General features: G+C 53.0%; 2 protein-coding genes across 2 annotated transcripts; one reads left to right on the top strand and one right to left on the bottom strand.

Moving 5' to 3' along the window:
* Window positions 1-626: 626 nt before the first annotated feature.
* Window positions 627-3,796, bottom strand: LOC122393968 (putative uncharacterized protein DDB_G0289263). The gene is made up of 4 exons (XM_043390485.1): window positions 3,505-3,796; window positions 2,992-3,110; window positions 2,570-2,746; window positions 627-971 (listed from the first exon to the last, which is right to left on the bottom strand). Exons 1-4 carry the CDS (start codon window positions 3,724-3,726, stop codon window positions 962-964), a joined length of 528 nt encoding a protein of 175 aa, XP_043246420.1. The 5' UTR covers window positions 3,727-3,796; the 3' UTR covers window positions 627-961.
* A 1,484-nt stretch (window positions 3,797-5,280) lies between these two features.
* On the top strand, window positions 5,281-20,690 carry LOC122393971 (DNA excision repair protein ERCC-6-like 2). Its single transcript, XM_043390494.1, has 17 exons — window positions 5,281-5,315; window positions 5,625-5,728; window positions 6,009-6,174; window positions 6,519-6,708; window positions 7,175-7,394; window positions 12,801-12,889; window positions 13,128-13,281; window positions 13,777-13,917; window positions 14,173-14,301; window positions 14,688-14,789; window positions 15,225-15,334; window positions 15,661-15,864; window positions 16,031-16,118; window positions 16,391-16,589; window positions 16,988-17,215; window positions 17,709-17,863; window positions 18,132-20,690. The coding sequence occupies exons 2-17, from the start codon at window positions 5,651-5,653 to the stop codon at window positions 19,023-19,025; spliced, it is 3,147 nt and encodes a 1,048-aa protein (XP_043246429.1). The 5' UTR covers window positions 5,281-5,315; window positions 5,625-5,650; the 3' UTR covers window positions 19,026-20,690.
* The last annotated feature ends 50 nt before the right edge of the window (window positions 20,691-20,740 follow it).

Here is a 20,740-nt window from a genome sequence, read left to right on the forward strand (position 1 = left end):
CGGAACGGTTACGGAAACGGTCACGAATGGTCACCGAGCCGTCATGGAGCCGAGACGGAAACGGCGAGGAGTCGTCACGAAAGCAACGGCAAGTATACAGTTGTATATTTACACAAGCTGGACAGAGTCACAAGACAGCCTGGTGTATCGTCAACATCACGCGAACATAAGACAAAAAGTGAAATAATGAAACGACTGTTACGTTCTGAATGGCATGTCGGAGGCATGCGTGAGCATGAAAATGGTGGATCCTGGGTGACCTGGATCAACTCACAAACCTCGTGCGTGCGCTGGTCGCACGGTGCATCGAAGATAGCGCTACACCGCTCCATCATTAGAGTCCGAAGAGGCGCGCCCGAAGGAGGCCATCTGTCTCAGAGACTGTGGCCGCTCGGAGCGGATTGTCACGAGTCGTTAGACGGCGCTCGTCACTCACTAACACGCACTCCGTCACAGTGAGTGATTGAAACTCGAAGAAACTCCCCGCGGCGGCCAACAAACGGCCTGGCGCGTGTAAAACAATCACGCAGCTGGCAGCCGTCCGTGGAACATAAATTGTAGGCGAGCGCTAAACGATCTCTTCTCTAGCTTCTAAGTAGACGCGACCCACATTCATGATAAAAAATGAGCAGCAAAAGCGTTATTTTATTAAAACATATGAGAGCAATGCGACGGTAATAGCTGGCTAAATTGCTACCACCCAAATTACATTATTCATCAATCATCATCTGTCCAAAGAACGCATTGCAAATTGTACACATGTGTTATGCAGTGCACAATGCACATGGTTATAGTTGCAAATTTGAACCCGGCTAATGATAACGCACATAAAATAAATTGCATTTTCTCGCAGCTTCGATATCCTAATTCTCCGATAAACGGGGTCAGACGTCCTCCAATTTCACTCATTTCCTACCGTTGAAGTCCGGAGTGCGAATAAAACTGTTTGTAGATTTTATCATTATATATCTCTGAAACAAGATAAAGCATTGTTTAGCCGATACACTTGGTAAAAAATAACCACTGAAGGGTTTAACGGTCAAGTTCTTTAACCCGCGCCCAGATGGGGTCTGCCGAGCAACGCGGTCTGATGGGGGGGGGGGGCATTTTGGCCCCCCCCCTCAGATCTCGAGAACCACACAACATAGCGACAAGCGGTAAACGGTGTTGGATAGCCCCAACGGGGAACTTCCTTGTGACCCAATTTCATTGACCTCGGTCAAACCGATGACGTCACAGGTCAGGTCAAAGGTCGAATTTTCACCGTTTACAGGCATTTCAAGAAATGCGTTGTAAAATCGAGTAAAATGCATTTCATTGAAAATCATCGATGGAGAAATGTTCTTCAAACACATATTTTGCTATTTGAGGTCACTGATACCAGGTCAGGTCACAGAGGTCAGGTCACTGGGGGGGGGGGGGTCACAATATGAAAGTGTCGTGTGATACATGTTTTATGGTCCATTTTGCATGACAAATGCGATTATGTGGGTCAGACAGACTTTAGGGCCAGCTTAGGTCACGTTTTGGTCAAGGTCAGGTCAAGGTCAGGTCAAGGTCAGGTCAAATTAGGTCAAATTTCAAAGTTGATATTTTTGCATAAAATGGGTATCGATTCGATGCAGCTCGTCACGGGGAGTTCAATGGTGGTCTCCGTTTTGCGCTACGAGGTCTAGAATTGCAAAAAAATTGAGTTCAAAAATTTGACGTCATCAATTTGTAACAGTTTTTTCGCTATAACTTGGCCAAAAAAAGAGGTATCGATCTAAAATTTGGTATGTATATCGAAGAGCGCAGGGACTATCACATATATTCCGGTTTTTTCGAAATTCGAATTTTTTTGGAATTTTTTTGAGTTTTTCTAAAAAAATCATTTTTTTATTTTTGGGGGTCAAAATCCACAAATTTCGGAAATCCGAGATAGCAGTTTTGTAGCGCCGTCTTTTCTCTACACAACCACATAAAGAACTTTAAAATTGCTTGCTAACTGTAGAATTGGTGAGCGTTTCAAGATGTCATGTTTTTTGCTCATTTTTGCTCGAACATGACCTCAGTTTGACCTCAATAACTCCTGACCTGAGGTGACCTGTGACTTGAAATTTTGTGTGAAGGTGTCAAATTGATGCCCGGTAAGGTACCAAAAATTTGGCGGCGCTGCGCGCCGCCGTTTTCTCGCTATTTAAGAAAAACCACAGGGGGGGCCAAAATGGCCCCCCATCAGGGCGCGGGTTAATTTAGTTTATAAATGTGCCTATACGTTACTGGGTTCCCGTTTAAAATGTACCTACCTCGAAATGAAAACTGTTACTGCGCTTGCCGCATTAAATACGTTTAAAATGTGTAGAGTCGGCGCGGTTACAAAGGTTACTTGATAATCTGGAATATCAAACGTCTCTTACAATAATGATAAAATAGCCGAAAAGTGTTTTATTTATAAAATTTAGGTGCATGCATCATATATAGCGATGAGATGTTTCCATGAATTATATTGTGAACATTACACAATGCCTCATAATGTTTATAGCTAGCCTAATTGAATCACAAATGTGCTTTGCCAACCACATCGTACCGTAAGTGCGCGTGCAGGTGGTGTCCGAGCGGCCCCAGCAGAGTGCAGGCCACTCTTAAACCACACTCGGCCTCCTCTCGCTCTGCCGAGAGTCCTCGGCGGCGGCGTCCTCTCCTCTGAGGACAGCCATTCTCGGAGGACGGAGAGACAGGAGGACTGCCGTGAACAGCGAGCGACCTGCGGCACAATGCCGTAACCGGCAGTAGGTATATGTTGATCGGACGAAAGTTATATTGATCGGACTGCTTATTTGCTAATGAACATATCATATACTTATCACAAAAACATAAATATAAAATTACTAGATGTAGAATTATTATATAACAAGGATATTATACGGCAACTACTAACATTTCTGTAGGTAACAGTATAAGTAAAGTGAATCGAATGAATCGACCGATTAATCGAATCGATTATCGTACCAGCTGCGGACCATGTCCTCCAGCTCCCGCTGCCTCTCCTTCATGTGAGCCCGGAACGACCTGCGCCGTCTCCGTCTCCGTCTCCGTCTCCTTCGACGGCCCGGCGGCATGATGTTCACCTGTGGGTAGAGAGAGAGAGAGAGAAAAAAAAAAACGGTGCATGCAACATGTTCAACTTGCTGCTTTAAATACAAGTGAAGCAGAGTGTCTGCTGGAAGACCTATAATGTGCAGATTAAACGGTTGGACATTTCTTTCTTATCGTACATCAATAAACAATAATAAACGGTTATACAATAATAAACGATTGATTATCAAACGTTAAACGGTAGAATCCATAAATAATTACACGCCAAATTGATGGTTTTTCACAAAACTTCATAATTATTAAGCATGTAAGGTGCTTATCCAAAAATTCGAATGAAATTGCCTCTAATATATCATATAAAATATATTTCCAAAATATATTTGATGTAGGTACTTTGTTACTTTATTATTCGAAGGACATCCTTACCTGATTTGCGTTGTTGCTGTTCAAGTTGGCGTTCACATTATTATTGTCCAGATTGTTGTTATTATTATTGTTGTTGTTATTATTGTTATTATTGATGTTGTTATTGATATTCAACACCAGCGTCATTATGCCCACGACGAAGCTGAGATAGTTGAAGCTGTTGAATCCGGACAGAATTCCGCCTGTGTTCACACACGGTCGTTTCTTGTTGTTTTTCTTCATGTAGAGGACGGGCACGCGGCGCCGGGTCCTCGAGCGCAGCCCGAGCCTCTCTGTCGCTGTGGTGGAGTTGGTCACAGGTGCTCCGACCTGCCGAGGCTCCTGCAGCTCTCCAGGGGATGTAAGGGACCGGTCAGGGATCAGACCCTGCTCCTCCCAGACTGCAAGGTGCCGGGACAGCTCCGTTTCGAGCTGCATCTCCAAATTTGTCACTGACCCACCTACCTCAGCCACTGCTGCAGATCCACACACTGTCCACTTTGTCCACAACGCCCACAATGTCCACACTGGCCACACCGCCCACATCCCGCTGGAACTGCGGACCGACAGACCATGCATGAACCTCGATCCACCGCCGCCAATAATCGGTCACCGAATCGCTGAACGCCTCTGAGCTACACCCGACACAGCCAGCGGGCATGGCAGCCGGCTCGACTCTCAAGGAGTGCTGACAGCTCGGCTCGCCGGAGTTGCAGTCCGCTAAACTCGGCACCACGCTAACGGTGATGTTCGCAGACCGTTCTATAGACCTGGGTGTTACGAGTGGTGTGCGCCTACTCAACGGTATTTAGGCATAGCGTACCTAACCGTTCACATCCTGCAGCGATGCTGCATATACCTACCGGAGATTGACGATTGTAGTGACTCCGTTCACGAGGAGAACTGGAGAAGATGGATTCAGGATTAGGTAAGCGGAACATAGCGGCACAACGATTATGTTCTCTAGTTCACGCATGGTTAGACGGTCACCACCTGGGTCCTGGGCTGTTAGACGGATATATAGAATAAAACTAGGACAGTGAGCTCAGCGGTGACCGGACCCGTGCTAGACCGGGCTCTGCTCGGCAGGACCGGGGCTAACCTTCCCCTATGTGAGCTCCACGAAAAAAAAAAACTGCGAACTGGCCCATGAGTGACAGTGTCTCTGTAACGGAACCGAGCGATTACCCGCTGTATGGAAGGCATGGGTTCAGACTTCAGACACTATTGGGCCGGACCGTTTCAGACCGCGGGCCCGGCCCGTAAGCGAACAGGTCATGGTCTGATTCTGCCCACGACCGTGAGGACCGGGCCAGCAAGGTCTCAGTCCTCACCGATTGTAGATAACCATACCGGTCAACGGCAAAACAGACCATCTCTGACTGGGCCTTATCTGACCAATGTATCTCAATAAAAGATTGTGGCTACCGCCTACCACACCGCATACGGCACAGGAACTTCGCTAACTAAGCGTGCCCTTATCGGCCTCTCTAAACAGACACTCTAGTCTCTGGCCAATATAACCGATCATCTCTGACTTAAGCACTGTAAGTGCAAACGAAAGAGAGAAGTCGGCACGGTGAGCCTTTCTGATGATGCTCCTATTGAATCGCATAATGCTGGGGACGAGTCCAGCATTATCCGCATAATGCTGGACTGAATAGATGCGCTCTTTCTCCATATTTTATTTAGTAGCAGATACCTTCTACTCACTCTACATGTATTACGCATCTGCTACGTGCACTGGCGCAAACATTTTTGCGTGTTTCTTCATGTTGTTATCTACATTTGGTATTTAGGTTCAGGTTAGGCTTGTTATTTACAGTCTACAGGTACCATTGAGGGTTTTATAGTGTCCTGAGTAGACTATTTTAAGCATATTCATTGTCACACAAGGGTTTTATCAAGATTAGGATCCTGAGTCCCTAGACAGAGATTACCTATTACATTGATATTGATATTGATTAGGGCTTGGTGACAGTGATTGAAGCTTGAACTTGAATGTGCGATTCATCCCAATTCAAATTCCGAATTAGTAATTGGGAATAGACATTTTCTGCTATCATTTGACATTTTTAACATGTTCTAGTGCCTCCCCAGTTTTTCATAATGGTCCCATGCTGATGTGTGTATGTTTCCAGAATCTCGAACTGTGGACATCACAATCATGAGTGTCTCCACAGAACAAGAAAGCACTGACTCAGAATGTCTGGTCCTAGGCGGTGAGGATGGTCATATTATTCAGGTATGGAAAACAAACAGATAAAATGTAACCATAAAATTATTAAGTAGAACATTTCGGTTAGTATGATTTCCTATTTAATCTTCTTTTGTGAATATTGTACCAATAAGTAAACATGTTGATATTGATTGTTTAAGTACCTATCTGCAATGTGCATGTGTTGTATTGAATATCAACTGTTGTTAAGATGAATTTGCTTGATTAAAAAAAAAAAAATGCATTGTGACTGACATTTTTGGTAAATGAGTTTTATAACATCTGCTTCATGTCTTTTGATTTTCAGGTGCCAGGTTCAATCAACAAGCATTTGCGCCCCTACCAGCGGGAGGGGGTTCAGTTTCTGTACAGCAGGTACAGAGACAATGCTGGTGCCATCCTGGCTGATGACATGGGCCTTGGGAAGACCATTCAGTCCATTGCCTTCATAGCAGCCATCCTGCATAAATCAGGTTTGTGGGCTAATCCCAATGAACTCTGATATGATGTGTTGATAGATGGTAGGCAGTAGGCACTTGATCCAGAACTAGAAAACCATGTAAAAGCCCTGGCATTTTTGCATTTTTTATTTAAAACTTCAAGCTCAAGTCGTACTTCATACTTCATAGTCAACTCAATATGCATATGGTTTTTCCTTCCCACAGATATGAGTGTATAAGGTGTTTTGATGCCTAAGCTGCTTGTATAACACACCCAATATTTGTAATCATCCATGTTTCATGCAAAATGAAGCCCATGAGTCATGACTCATGACCATGACTCATGACTTTCATTTTGTCCCTGCTGTCTCCTACAGACCGCTCGGACGGCCGGAGCACGCCGCCGTTCCTGCGCAGTCTGGAGACGCTCGATGTCGCTCCGCCGCCGCCGCCACCTCGCCCGCCTCCCGTCCTCGTCATATGTCCCGCCGCAGTACTGTACAACTGGCTGTCGGAGCTCAACACATGGGGGACGTTCGATGTTGGTCTGTTCGTCAGGGACCGGAGGTGAGCGAGCGGGACTTAGGTACCAGAGCTTGGAACAAACGTGGTTGCTCACTCGTCCGTTCGTTTGTTGCTTGTTCGTTCGTTCGTTTGTTTCCCGTTTTATTTTTTTCACCGTCATTCGTTCATTTTCGTTCCTTTATGCGTTTTAATTTGATAATTATCAGTTATATATTCGTACGCTTGAGGATTCGCTCTTTCGTTCAAATGCTCTTTCATTCATTCATTCATTCATTCATTCATTCATTCATTCATTCATTCATTCATCCATTCATTTACTCATTCATTCTTGCATTCTTTCTGTCATTCATTCATTCATTCATTCATTCATACATTCAACCAATCAACCAATCAACCAATCAATCCTGTTTCAGAAAATGAATTGCTTTGATTTACCAGTCGGAGGTGCCGATTCGCCTCCTTTGTTGCTGCCATGAAGGTTCTGACGCTTTCTCAAATTGTCCCCAAGGTCCGAAGTGCTGAGGGCGTCTCGGAACCGAGCCCTGGACGTTGTGCTCAGCTCGTTTGAGGCCGCCCGGGACCACGTGACCGCGCTGAATGGTCCTGATTGGTCGGCCGTCATCGTGGACGAGGCTCACCGGCTGAAATCAGTGACGTCATTGGTGACACAAGCGCTGGGCGGCCTGGACTGCCGGCGCCGCATCGGACTCTCCGGGACAGTGGTGCAGGTGCGTCCCTTTGATGCATTTCTGACGTCTTTTTTATTGTACGCTAGCTGCGTACGAAGTTACTCTGTTTTTTTTTTTTTTTTGCGTTTTGCAGTTACCTGCTCTCTATAATTTTGTTGGTATCGATATGCTAAATGACTTCAAACTAAGTCTGTCTGTCTTCTGCCGTGAAAAGGAAAAGAAGCGTAACTCGCTTTTGACGATTTTTCAGGAGAGCGATTTTTCTGTTTTACCTTGTATTATCGTCGGTTCTTAACTAATCAAAGAAAACTTGGTGTCAAACTGTTCGCAATACTGCACTGAACCTATCAGTGTTAATATTTTTTACGTGGCATATAAGATATTGCTAGAAAATGGTGTAAGGTGTTTTTGCTTTTCACTCGATGCTCAAATTGCAGCGAGGCATGTAGGGAAGAAAAGCGTAACTACATTCACTCCAGTCCGGCAACCGTATGTGCAGCGCGCGGCTCCATAGCGAAATGCAAAAGAAGCGTAACTACGTAGTTACGCTTCTTTTGCTTGCGAGATCTTATGGTATCGGCAAATATGCGGTGTTTCAAATACGCCAGGACGAAAACGTCGTTTCTCCATTTCGGATGCCTAGATGCCTTTCAAAATAGCTCACGACTTTTCATGCTAAAACTTCATGCTTCATTCTTAACAATCGCGGCCGTCAGGTCGCCAACTTCGGTGCTGGCAGGTCAGACAGGCTGGACGGCCGCGGGGTCGCCTATACCGGTGCTAGCAGGCCGGACGGCCGTGGGGTCGCCTATACCGGTGCTAGTAGGCCGGACGGCCGTGGGGTCGCCTATACCGGTGCTAGCAGGCCGGACGGCCGTTGGGTCGCCTATACCGGTGCTAGCAGGCCGGACGGCCGTGGGGTCGCCCCTGTCGGTGCTGGCAAGTAGGGCAGGTCGAGCGGCCGCCTCCTTCGGTGCTGGCAGGTCGGGCAAGCTTGGCGGCCATATAGTCAGCTCTGCCGGTGCTGGCGGGTCGGGCGGCCGTGGGGTCGCCTCCGCCGGTGCTGCAAGGCCAAGTGGCCGTGGGGTCACCTCCAGTCCTTGGGTGCTGGCAGGTCAGGCTTCCTTGGGGTTGCCCCTGTCGGTGCTGGGAGGTCGGGCAAGCCGGGCGGCCACGTTGTCGGCTGTCGCCTATGTTGGTGCTGGGAGGTCGGGCAAGCCGGGCGGCCGTGGGGTCACCTCTGCCAATGCTGGCGGGTCAGGCGGCCGTGGGGTCGTCTTTGCCGGTGCTGGCAGGCCGGAAGGGCGTGGGCTCAACTCTGCCGGTGCTGGCAGGTCGGGCGGCCGTGGGGTCGCCTCATTTCGTGCTGGCAGGCCGGGTGGCCACGTTTTCGCCTCTGTCAGTTCTGACAGTCCGAGCGGCCGCGGGGTTTCATCTTGCTGTGCTGGCACGCCGGGCGGCCGTGGGGCCATTGGGTCGCCTAAGCCGGTGCTGGCAGGCCGGGGAGCCTTGGGGTCCCTCCTGTCGGTGCTGGCAGGTCGGGCGGCCTTGGGGTCGCCCCTGTTGGTGCTGGGAGGTCGGGCATGCCTAGCGGCCTTTGGGTCGCCTCTTCTGGTGCTGGCAGGTCGGGCAAGCCGGGCGGTCGTGGGGGTCACCTCTGCCGGTGCTGGCGGGTCGGGTGGCCGTGGGGTCGCTTTGTTTCGTGCTGGCAGGCCGGGCGGCCATGTTTTCGTCCCTGTCAGTTCTGACAGTCCGCGCAGTCGCGGGGTTTCATCTGTCTGTGCTGGCAGGCCGAACAGGCCGGACGGCCTTGGGGTAGCCTCTGCCGTAGCTGGCAGGCCGGGCAGCCGTGGGGTCGCCTCTGCCGGTGCTGGCAGGTCGGGCAGGCCGGGCGGCCACGTTGTCGCCTCTGCCGGTGCTGGCAGGCCGGACGGCCTTGGGGTAGCCTCTGCCGTAGCTGGCAGGCCGGGCAATTCGGGCGGCCGTGGGGTCGCCTCCGCCGGTGCTGCAAGACCAAGTGGCCGTGGGGTCGCCTCCTTGGGTGCTGGCAGGTCAGGCTTCCTTGGGGTTGCCCCTGTCGGTGCTGGGAGGTCGGGCAGGCCGGGCGGCCACGTTGTCGGCTGTCGCCCATGTTGGTGCTGGGAGGTCGGGAAGCCTGGCGGCCTTTGGGTCGCCTCTTCTGGTGCTGGCAGGTCGGGCAAGCCGGGCGGCCGTGGGGTCACCTCTGCCGATGCTGGCGGGTCAGGCGGCCGTGGGGTCGTCGTTGCCGGTGCTGGCAGGCCGGGAGGGCGTGGGCTCAACTCTGCCGGTGCTGGCAGGTCGGGCGGCCGTGGGGTCGCCTCATTTCGTGCTGGCAGGCCGGGTGGCCACGTTTTCGCCTCTGTCAGTTCTGACAGTCCGAGCGGCCGCGGGGTTTCATCTTGCTGTGCTGGCACGCCGGGCGGCCGTGGGGCCATTGGGTCGCCTAAGCCGGTGCTGGCAGGCCGGGGAGCCTTGGGGTCCCTCCTGTCGGTGCTGGCAGGTCGGGCGGCCTTGGGGTCGCCCCTGTTGGTGCTGGGAGGTCGGGCATGCCTAGCGGCCTTTGGGTCGCCTCTTCTGGTGCTGGCAGGTCGGGCAAGCCGGGCGGTCGTGGGGGTCACCTCTGCCGGTGCTGGCGGGTCGGGTGGCCGTGGGGTCGCTTTGTTTCGTGCTGGCAGGCCGGGCGGCCATGTTTTCGTCCCTGTCAGTTCTGACAGTCCGCGCAGTCGCGGGGTTTCATCTGTCTGTGCTGGCAGGCCGAACAGGCCGGACGGCCTTGGGGTAGCCTCTGCCGTAGCTGGCAGGCCGGGCAGCCGTGGGGTCGCCTCTGCCGGTGCTGGCAGGTCGGGCAGGCCGGGCGGCCACGTTGTCGCCTCTGCCGGTGCTGGCAGGCCGGACGGCCTTGGGGTAGCCTCTGCCGTAGCTGGCAGGCCGGGCAATTCGGGCGGCCGTGGGGTCGCCTCCGCCGGTGCTGCAAGACCAAGTGGCCGTGGGGTCGCCTCCTTGGGTGCTGGCAGGTCAGGCTTCCTTGGGGTTGCCCCTGTCGGTGCTGGGAGGTCGGGCAGGCCGGGCGGCCACGTTGTCGGCTGTCGCCCATGTTGGTGCTGGGAGGTCGGGAAGCCTGGCGGCCTTTGGGTCGCCTCTTCTGGTGCTGGCAGGTCGGGCAAGCCGGGCGGCCGTGGGGTCACCTCTGCCGATGCTGGCGGGTCAGGCGGCCGTGGGGTCGTCGTTGCCGGTGCTGGCAGGCCGGGAGGGCGTGGGCTCAACTCTGCCGGTGCTGGCAGGTCGGGCGGCCGTGGGGTCGCCTCATTTCGTGCTGGCAGGCCGGGTGGCCACGTTTTCGCCTCTGTCAGTTCTGACAGTCCGAGCGGCCGCGGGGTTTCATCTTGCTGTGCTGGCAGGCCGGGCGGCCGTGGGGCCGTTGGGTCGCCTATGCCGGTGCTGTCAGGTCGGGTAGCCTTGGGGTCACTCCTGTCGGTGCTGGCAGGTCGGGCGGTCTTGGGGTCGCCCCTGTTGGTGCTCGGAGGTCGGGCAAGCCTAGCGGCCTTTGGGTCGCCTCTTCTGGTGCTGGCAGGTCGGGCAAGCCGGGCGGTCGTGGGGGTCACCTCTGCCGGTGCTGGCGGGTCGGGTGGCCGTGGGGTCGCTTTGTTTCGTGCTGGCAGGCCGGGCGGCCATGTTTTCGTCCCTGTCAGTTCTGACAGTCCGCGCAGTCGCGGGGTTTCATCTGTCTGTGCTGGCAGGCCGAACAGGCCGGACGGCCTTGGGGTAGCCTCTGCCGTAGCTGGCAGGCCGGGCAGCCGTGGGGTCGCCTCTGCCGGTGCTGGCAGGTCGGGCAGGCCGGGCGGCCACGTCGCCTCTGCCGGTGCTGGCAGGCCGGGCAGCCGTGGGGTCACCTCTGCCGGTGCCGCAAGGCCAAGTGGCCGTGGGGTCGCCTCCTTCGGTGCTGGCAGGTCGGGCGGCCTTGGGGTCGCCCCTGTCAGTTCTGGCAGTCCTGGTGGCCGCGGGATTTCATCTGTCGGTGCTGGCAGGCCGGACAGGCCGTGCGGCCGTGGGGTCGCCTCCTTCGGTGCTGGCAGGTCAGGCTCCCTTGGGGTCGCCCCTGTCGGTGCTGGGAGGTCGGGCAGGCCGGGCGGCCACGTTGTCGGCTGTCGCCCCCGTTGGTGCTGGGAGGTCGGGAAGCCTGGCGGCCTTTGTATCGCCTCTTCTGGTGCTGGCAGGTCGGGCAAGCCGGGCGGCCGTGGGGTCACCTCTGCCGATGCTGGCGGGTCAGGCGGCCGTGGGGTCGTCTTTGCCGGTGCTGGCAGGCCGGGCGGGCGTGGGGCCGTTGGGTCGCCTATGCCGGTGCTGGCAGGTCGGGCGGCCTTGGGGTCGCTCTTGTCGGTGCTGGCAGGTCGGGCGGCCTTGGGGTCGCCCCTGTCGGTGCTGGCAGGTCAGGAGGCCTTGGGGTCTCGCCCCTGTCGGTGCTGGCAGGTCGGGCAAGCCGGGCGGCCGTGGGGTCACCTCTGCCGGTGCTGGCTGGCCGGGCGGCCATGTGGGGTTGGGTCGCCTCTCTTAATGCTGGGATGTCGAAAGGTAGGTGGGAAGATCCCGCCCCTGATCGTCCTACTTCACCAGAACTCGCTCGACTCTACTCCTGATTTCACATTTTTCTTTAGCTGCACGTGGACCTTTGGTCCGTATTTTTTTTTTTTATCGTTTCAGTCCTAAACCTCTTCAGAGACCAAGTCTGCTCCTAAAGCGCAATTTGCACACGCTTCTGATAGAGTTCACAGCGAGCATGCATCACAACAAATAAAGTAAACTATTTGATATCGCTCGTGTGGCCTTGGTCCAGGGTATGGCATGCCACCCCATACTTATCCCTACTATTTCAAGTTGGTGGTCTTGAACTTTGGTTGCTTTTATCTTACAGTTTTCCTCCATTCAAACGCCCGGATACCTACTAGAAGATATTGGTAAAACATAGAAAGGCGGCAAACGCAAGCAAGAAGGGCTTAATATATTTTTAATGCAAATTTTCCTGGCAAAATTAAACTTCTACCAAGTGTTATGCACTCACCTGAAAGGCAAAAAAGCGCAAGTGCGTAAAAGTCAGCGCGGTGATAAGCAAGAAAAGCGCAACTACTTAGTTGCGCTTTTCTTGCCTATCACATCGTCCTGACCGCTGCAGATACGCTTTTTTAATAGCTGTGTTTACGCTTTTTTTGCTTGCGGTCAGGGAGGATGAAAAACATTTACGCTTTTCTCGAAAAAGAAAATTTGATATAACTCGAAAATTATACGAATTTCGAAAAACGGTTTTGCAGAAAGATGGAGATTGCTATTCTCTACCTAATGGTATCAAAATCTCAAAATCGAAAAAATGCGAGTTACGCTTTTCTTGGTTGTCACGGCAGTCTTGAATAATGCAGTATCTGTTCTTTTCAGAATGATTTGCGCGAGTTCTGGTGTCTTCTGGACTGGGCTAACCCCGGGTGTCTCGGCACCTGTGAACAGTTCGTCAACGACTTTGTGAGGTGAGGCATCACCGTGATAATTTCCTAATAATTTCGTGGGCTTCTACCACCGGCGCCCCTCTTAGTTTTTTATCATCAATGGCTGTTTTTTTCGTGTCCTGTTATTTTGATTAGTGTTGTAGCTTGAAAAGACCGTACCACAGACAATCACAGCAAAGTGGACTTTTTCTTATCCACGTAGTGTCTGTCTGCCCCTATAGTAAATTGTACTAACGCGTCCTTCCTTCCCTGTCCCCAGGCCGATAGAGCGTGGTCGCCGGCGCGGTGCCGTGAAGCGGGACGTGGCCGAGTCCTGGCGGCGCCGGGAGCTGCTGGCCACAATGCGGCAGCGCTGGATGCTGCGGCGAACCAAGGCGCTCATTGCCGACCAACTGCCGAACAAGACCGACCAGGTACGTCAGTGTGGGGTGGAGCGGCACGGACCTGGCTAGGAGAGGGAGGAACGGAGAGGAGAGAGGACTGGGATTTTGTTTGTTCCCAGAAATGCACTATGACCCCAAAGAGTGTTTTCTGTCCCCAGATAGTTCGTGTCTTGCTCCATCCCAAAATTAGGCACCGTACCTACGCCCCCAGGCCCTGCTAATAGCATAGTGTGCTTCCAATTTGTAAAAGTTTACCGGTGCCCTCAAATACGGCAGCCTGTTCTGTGGTGTGCCATGTATTATGTCTTTAGATGCTGTCCTGTGTTCCCTCAGATACTGTACTGTCCGCCGTCGCCGCTGTAGCGACAAGTCTACAGCGCCGTCCCCCTGTCTGCAGCTGTATTCTGTTGTGTCTGAACATTGTGTCCTCTGTCCTCAGATAGTGTACTGTTGTGTCTGGATGCTGTGTCCTCTATCCTCAGATAGTGTACTGTTGTGTCTGAATGTAGTGTCCTCTGTCCTCAGATAGTGTACTGTCCGCCGTCGCCGCTGCAGCGTCAGGTCTACAGCGCCGTCCTGGACCGGCCCGATGTCCGTCTGCTGGTCCGCCGCTCCCGGCCCTGTGACTGCGGCAGCGGAAGGAGGGCGGCGCGCTGCTGCCTGAAGGTAAGGTGCTTGTGGGGTGGTAGCGTGCTTATCACCACTCTTTCACACCTACTGAAACTGTACTGTTTGACGTCGATTTAGAAGAGTGCTCACCTTTTGGCCCGCTCTGAAGATCTTTTTGTGCCATATTCTTCGTTAGTGAGAGATTTACCGATTTCATTTTACCATTGCCATGCTGGAAGTGTGTGTTTAATGTGGGTGCTACTGAAACCCGATGTAGTTTTTCTGAAAACGTAGTTTTCCGTGCCATTTCAGCACGAGTCCGGTCCGGCGGCTGGAGTAGCGCTGTCTTACATGAGCCTGCTGATGAAAGTCAGCAACCACCCGTGTCTGCTGCTGCCCAGCGGGAGCGCCTCCGCTCAGCAGAACAGGATGGCCCGTCAGGTAAGACGGGGAACGGGACAGTAGTAGTCAACCACTAACCACCCGTGTCTGCTGCTGCCCAGCGGGAGCGCCTCCGCCCAGCAGATTAGGATGGCTCGTCAGGTGAGGATATTCAGAGACATATTTGTGTGTCTATTGGGGCGCCTCCGTAAAACAGAACAAGATGGCATGACAGGTGGGAAAAGTTAGGGACGATTTTTGAGTTAGTTGCATATGTCTGCATCAAATTAGTTGGACGGCTCGGAAGAGGGATGCCGGGGCACGCTAGATGAGGAGCAGGAACTATGTGTACTCTGAATTGTAGTCTCTAATGTCTATACATATCTGTTGTTTATGCGTGTAATGTGCCTGGCTGTTCACGTCACCTGGCCATCGCTCTGTTGCAGGTCTGTCAGTCGGTGTTTGACCAGTTTCCAGAGCTGGCCCGCCTCAGCCGCTCACAGGCGTATCGTGCCCTCTCCGACCCGAAATACTGCGGCAAAATGAAGGTAATGGAATGGTACATTAGGGTCGTCGGATATTTGTGAGGAACTGATTGATGACGAGGGTATCTTCTATCCTCCTGGGTACGGTACACTCGGGGGCAGATTGATGTTCCACCACTCCCTACCCATCGGGCTCCCATGGCTCCCGCACTGGCTGCTGTCAGTGGCAGGACTGGCAGCACTGGCATTGACAGGCAGTGCTGAGCAGTGCTGAGGGCAGGCAACACCGGCAGCAGCCACTGCTGATCCATGGGAGCCCGATGGGTAGGGAGTGGTGGAACATCAATCTGCCCCCGAGTGTACCTATCAACAAACTGTACTAGTTTGCTCACATATTTATGAATTAAGTGTTTGCCGAATGCTCATTCATTTTGCGATATTTTATATTGGCAATATGATAATGAAGACTGTGTGATCACACCCTGCCTTCATTTGCAGGTGCTGACCACCTTAATTGAGCACTTCCGTCAGAAATCTCAGAAGGTGCTGATATTCTCGTATTCCACTAGAATGCTCAAGATAATTCGGGCCTACGTATTAAATCAACAGTGAGTATTTCCTGGCTCTTCTTTCAACTGATTGGTTCTTCGTCGCACTACGGAACGTTTCATTGGTTCCTTCACTTGTGCGCCTTGTTTGGTTTTAGGATACAATGCAGGCATGTTTCAAAAATGAAAGATTACCTGGCTGTGTAAGGCAAGAGCACATGTCAAGCAGTTAGCTACAATATCAAATGACCAGAGCTGCTGTTGGGTGATTGATGATTCTCTTCAGAGGTTGATCGTGAACTACCACCATTTTCGGTCTCATCAGGTCACCATCACATTCTCCTGACTAATACTGTGCCCGTTTGACCTGACCCGCACCTCTCCAGGTTTGACCTGACCTACATTGACGGCGAGACGCCTGCCTCGGAGCGGCCGGCGCTGTGCGAGCAGTTCTGCCGCCGGCCGCAGTGGGCGGTGGCGCTAGTGTCGACCCGGGCCGGCGGCCAGGGGCTGAACATTGTGGGCGCCACGGCAGTGGTGGTGGTGGACCCCAGCTGGAACCCGGCGCACGACCTGCAGGCGCAGGACAGGTGAGAGACGGGGCTAGTACGTAACCATGGAACTTCCTCACATTTTGGCGCCGAAACCCGGCTTGTATTCGTCCAGCGTTTACTCATCCCGTCACTCAGCTCTGGTCCAGTATTTGCCCCCCGGCCATGTGATTGTGTAAGTCCGACACGGGTTGCTTGCTTACAGGGCGTACCGGCTGGGTCAGACCAAGGATGTGAGTGTGTTTCGACTTGTCACAGCCGGTACGATCGAGGAGAACATCTACCTCAGGCAGGTCAGTGCCAAGGGTCCTAGAACGATCATTTTAACAATGTAGAACCAGGCTCATTTTCTGATTACTTCCTCTAGCTATTGGCTAGGGTATTTTTACCTTTAATTTTGAAAGACGTCGCATTGGAGCCCCATATTTTTGGGGAACAACGCGAAATATGCGAGTCGTTCGTTGCATTTGAGGCCTTTGTCTGCGATCGTTGGCTGCAGTGTTACTGAAATTTCTAGCCACCCACGCCTCCTGACTCTCCATCTCTTCACCTCCCCGTCCAACAGGTGTACAAGCAGCAGCTCTCCACCCTCGCCGTGGAGGGCGGTACCGGCCCGCGACTGTTCTCCGCCTCCGCCGGCCGACCGGGCCTGCAGGGGGAGCTGTTTGGGCTGCACAACTTGCTGCAGCTGCGGGCGGACGGCAGGCTGACAGAGGGGCTACTGGACTCACATAGGAGGGTGGAGAGGCTCCTTACTGCCGCCGGTGAGGGGCCGACTGAGGGAGTGAGGGGCTGCTGGACCCACAGGAGGATCGAGAGGCTACTGACGGCCGCTGGTGAGGGGCTGAGGGACGGCCTGATGGATCAGGGACAGATTGAGGCTCCAAAGAACTGCTGGACTTGGACGTAATTTCTGAGACTGGATAATTTTTTACTGCTGGCGGTGAGACACTGGGACTGAGAACTGGACTGGCCTGGACTGGCCTGAAAGGCAGTTGACGGACTGGTCGATAGAGTAATAGTTGACTGAGAGACCGATGGACAGCTGCTTGATGGACTGGCCGTGAGTTTCGTTGCTATTGTTTCGGAAAATCACCATCTGGTTATGCGCCCCTCCCCCGTATCACCACACTAGCCAGAACATCCCCCCATTCCCCACCAGCCGGTCACGAGGTGAGCGGAGCTCTCCCCGAAGTCCGGGAGGGTGTGGCCGGTCTCACCGTGAGCGACTACACGGCCGTGGCGCCCGCTGGCGGCGGGGAGGCGCCATCACCGGAGGGCGCGGAGCTGCTGCCATCTGACGACGAGGTGGATCAAACTCCGCCCGGCGGCCATCGAGAGGCTGCCGTGGGCGGGGCGGAGGTGACGGCCTCCATCGACGTGGCGCTCAGTAAGTCAATTTAACATTTTCTCATATTTTGATTCCAGCTGATGTTTGTATATTGCCGTTTATTGCCTAAGTTTGTATTTAGGAAAGAGATGTATTGCCTTCATTATAAGAATGGCGCACTAAACAGTCCACTTTAGAATGTCAGTTCACCACAACAGATTGACTTCAAGAATGAGATCAGGGTCCAATCTGATAAAATGTCGTGCTATTCTATTCACGGCATTTGGTAACATTTACGGTGATACCAGTGCTGACAAAGGGTTATCCGAGTCAACGAAATGATTCTTAGGATCGTCAACTTATAATGTACTGAAATGCGTGAAAAATTTTGCATTTGATAGCCGTTTTCTGCAGCTGAATTTCAGTCAGTGCTGCTATATCCATTCCACGGCGTTCATAAGATTGATCCCAGATCATTTCAGATCACGTAAGCTTAGTTCATAAGTGACACCTGACGTCTCTGGGCTCTGACCGCCTTCTCCCGCTGCTCCAGGGGACTGCGGCGTGCGCCACGTGCACGGTAACGCCCCACTCGTGGCCGCCAGCCGGCTGGAGGAGCACGTGGCGCGCCAGGCGACCCGTGCCGTGTATCAGCTGCACGCGGGCACCCAGGAGCCGGCCGAGAGGTGCGCCCCGCTGCCGCCCCAGGTGAGTCGAGAACTAATTGTACGGAGGGAACGGACTAACGGCGAACCCTGAGGAAGAGGGACGGACTTCAGAGGAATCGAAATGGGCTAAGGGTTGTTATGCTGTGTGGAGGTTAGTCAAGTGTTCACCAAAAGGATAACTAATCTCTTGAGTTATTGCTGGTTGTGGATGTTGCAATGGCGGATGACCGTGGATACCGAGTCCGACTAATGGCCAAATCATTCTTGCTGAACTCCATTAACACGCTTTTGTCTCCGTTTCTCTCCAGCGGAGCGGGAGCGGCCGCGGGGCCCAGCGGACGCCCCGCCAGCCTCCGCCGGTACCTCCCGGCGGCCTGCCCCGTCCGTCCGACCCGACCCCGCAGCACAGCGCGGCGATCCGGCCGTCTGGGAGCCGCAGCGGCCGCCGGCTACCCTCCGTCCTTACTGGAGAGGCCAGTCCGGCGCCGCGGGGGAGCGACGAGTCACCGGCCGGATCAGGTAGGACAAGGGGTGGTAGGAGGAGACAGGATTCGGGGAGAAGGAGAGAGGAGTCGGGGAGGAGGAGAGAAGAGTCGGGAGGGAGGCAGGGCTCAAGCCGGAGGAGGCAGGGCTCCGGCCAGCGGAGAACTCGTCGGCATCGACCCACAGTGGTGGATCAGGCTACTAGTACGGACTGGGAGGAGGCAGGGGGACTGACAGGGGCGGTAGCTGGTGACCAGAGTGGCGAGGATGCTGCTGCGCCGGCGGCGGAAGGGGCTGTGTCTGATCATGGTGCTCGAACACCTCCGACCATGGCGGCTGCCGACAGCGATGACTCGGTTGTTCTGGCCACACCGCCGCGATTAGCCACTCCGCCCCCGGTGGTGGAGATAGAAGAGGATGTCGAACACCCTGTACCCCCTCCGATCTCGGAGATCGGCCCGCGCTCACCAGAGACCGTGGTCGCCTCCAGCGGCCCCAGTACCCCCAAACGGCCGCGGACCACAGCTGCCTCAGGCGGCGGCACGGCCATGGACGCGTTCTTAGACCGGCTGCTGGAGTCTCCCGTGCGCCGCCCGCCGCCCAGCCGCCGCCCCCGCCCCCGCCCCCGCCCTATAGCCTCCGTCGTCACTGAAGACAGGCAGGAGGGTGACGTCATCAGCCGCTGGGTCCGTGATGGGAAGGTGTCCATTGTGAAATGATTGGTCAAGGCGAGACCCTGGTGAGACTGCAACTACACTTACAAATACGCCAAGTACAACACTTCTGTGTGATGTTTGGGATGGATGTGGGGTGCGGTGATGTTGTTCTGTTTGAAGGGGTGTCAGTATGTGACACGGGGTTCATGAACGGTACAATGTGGGGGATTACATGCTATCTGTGATATATTATAGATGCATGCTTTTTCTAAATTGTACAGTAGCTGTTTTCGCGTGGTGTCAGTTAAAGGTAGTGTGCCACCTTTGAAAGATTTCCCATTTTATTTTTCCTAGGATAAGAAGCTTCTGTTTTTACCTAATATCGCAAAAAAATCAAAAATGGGCCTGGAATAGTGCCTTTTTCGCCTAAAAGTTTTTCGGTTTTTAGATATGTATAACAACTGTAGTGGGCTCACCTGCAAACAGGCGTCGGGCAACAATCGCGAATGCGGCGCACTTGTGACAATAAGCAAAGGTCATTATAGTGTTACGACCATACGACGTACGGGAATGAGTTATCAGCTGTCTAATCGTAGACAACACAATGTCGAGCCTTAAACTGTAAGCCCGTATTGGTATTGTTTCTTTTATTTGGCTGTCGAACATTATTTATGGTTTGAAATATGATTTTATGTAAAATAATTGATATGAAAAAGCCGTCTTATAAGTTATGACCCCATTCCACCACACGCAAGTGGCAGAAATGACAATGATCAGCTGACGCATTTTTCTTGGCCGAAGTCAGAGCGCGCGGCCCGACGCACCACGCGTATTTGGAAATTCCGACCTCGACGAGCATCAGAAGCCACCTAACAGGCGTGTTCGAAACCGCAGGAGATGATGATGAACGGGTTTATCGAAACTTGATTGGATGAACATATCGGTAATAGCGATTTCAGTGTGTGCATTTATTGTTCATTGTGGTGTGAAATGTGGTTGGGGTACGACCGACAACCCGTCGGGGCGAATTTCGCACTGGGGTACTCAAAATTTGAAGAATTTAAGACGTTTCCATGAGTTTTGAAGGTATGGATAAGTTCTAAAAATCCGGTTCTCCTTATCTGGGCCATTAACTCCATACGGTCCAAGAAAGCTGGCACACTACCTTTAATAGTTTAGCATTTGTGCTCCGTCGACTAGAGCGTAAGTGCGCTTTTTAGCATATTCGTGCTATAGCACAATCCGTGTATGGATGTGCTGTGCTTGCTTGGTTTTGAATTCGTTATTCACTATTTGAATTCATCATTTGTGCGTAAAAGGTAGCATTTTTGGGCGTAATTGTTTCAAACAATCCAATGACGCAAAGTATGTAGCGGCTGAATTCGTATGGCAATCTGTGACTTGATGCAGGCCGTATATATTCTGTGATATGCTAAGCAGCTTTATTAACCAAATTTTGATGACATTGTCTCACGTGCGCGCTTTATTTCTGTTGTGCTTTTGTGACCTGCATGTGCCGAAATGTGATCTTCCTTGTGATGAATGTGATCGTCCTCTTATGATGCCCCTCCTCACCGAGGCGGGCACTTAAATCCTACAAAATCCGAGACATGTGACCATTGCTTTGTCTCTCGACGGAAGAAACGTGCCTTCCGCTTCATTTCAAAGTTCTCGCACAAATGTGGTAGCTGACCTGCTATTTGTAATATACCACATGCTCCACCGGCATATAACCTGTTTCGCGATGGAATCCTAGACAGAAAGGAGTATTCGGTTGA

This window comes from Amphibalanus amphitrite, unplaced genomic scaffold (genome assembly GCF_019059575.1).
Source record: "Amphibalanus amphitrite isolate SeventyFive unplaced genomic scaffold, NRLGWU_Aamphi_draft 000025F_arrow, whole genome shotgun sequence".
In the NCBI taxonomy this organism is placed as follows: domain Eukaryota; kingdom Metazoa; phylum Arthropoda; class Thecostraca; order Balanomorpha; family Balanidae; genus Amphibalanus; species Amphibalanus amphitrite.

What these genes read in the sequence shown, in the direction of transcription:
- LOC122393968 (XM_043390485.1), bottom strand. Translation starts at nt 3,726, where the DNA reads ATGAAGAAAAACAACAAGAAACGACCGTGTGTGAACACAGGCGGAATT. An exon ending in ACAGCAACAACGCAAATCAG is followed by an intron (nt 3,111 to 3,504) that starts GTAAGGATGTCC and finishes CTCTACCCACAG; the next exon opens with GTGAACATCATGCCGCCGGG. An exon ending in GAGGACATGGTCCGCAGCTG is followed by an intron (nt 2,747 to 2,991) that starts GTACGATAATCG and finishes ATTGTGCCGCAG; the next exon opens with GTCGCTCGCTGTTCACGGCA.
- LOC122393971 (XM_043390494.1), top strand. Translation starts at nt 5,651, where the DNA reads ATGAGTGTCTCCACAGAACAAGAAAGCACTGACTCAGAATGTCTGGTC. An exon ending in TTCGTCAACGACTTTGTGAG is followed by an intron (nt 12,890 to 13,127) that starts GTGAGGCATCAC and finishes CCCTGTCCCCAG; the next exon opens with GCCGATAGAGCGTGGTCGCC. An exon ending in GAGGCTCCTTACTGCCGCCG is followed by an intron (nt 16,590 to 16,987) that starts GTGAGGGGCCGA and finishes ATTCCCCACCAG; the next exon opens with CCGGTCACGAGGTGAGCGGA.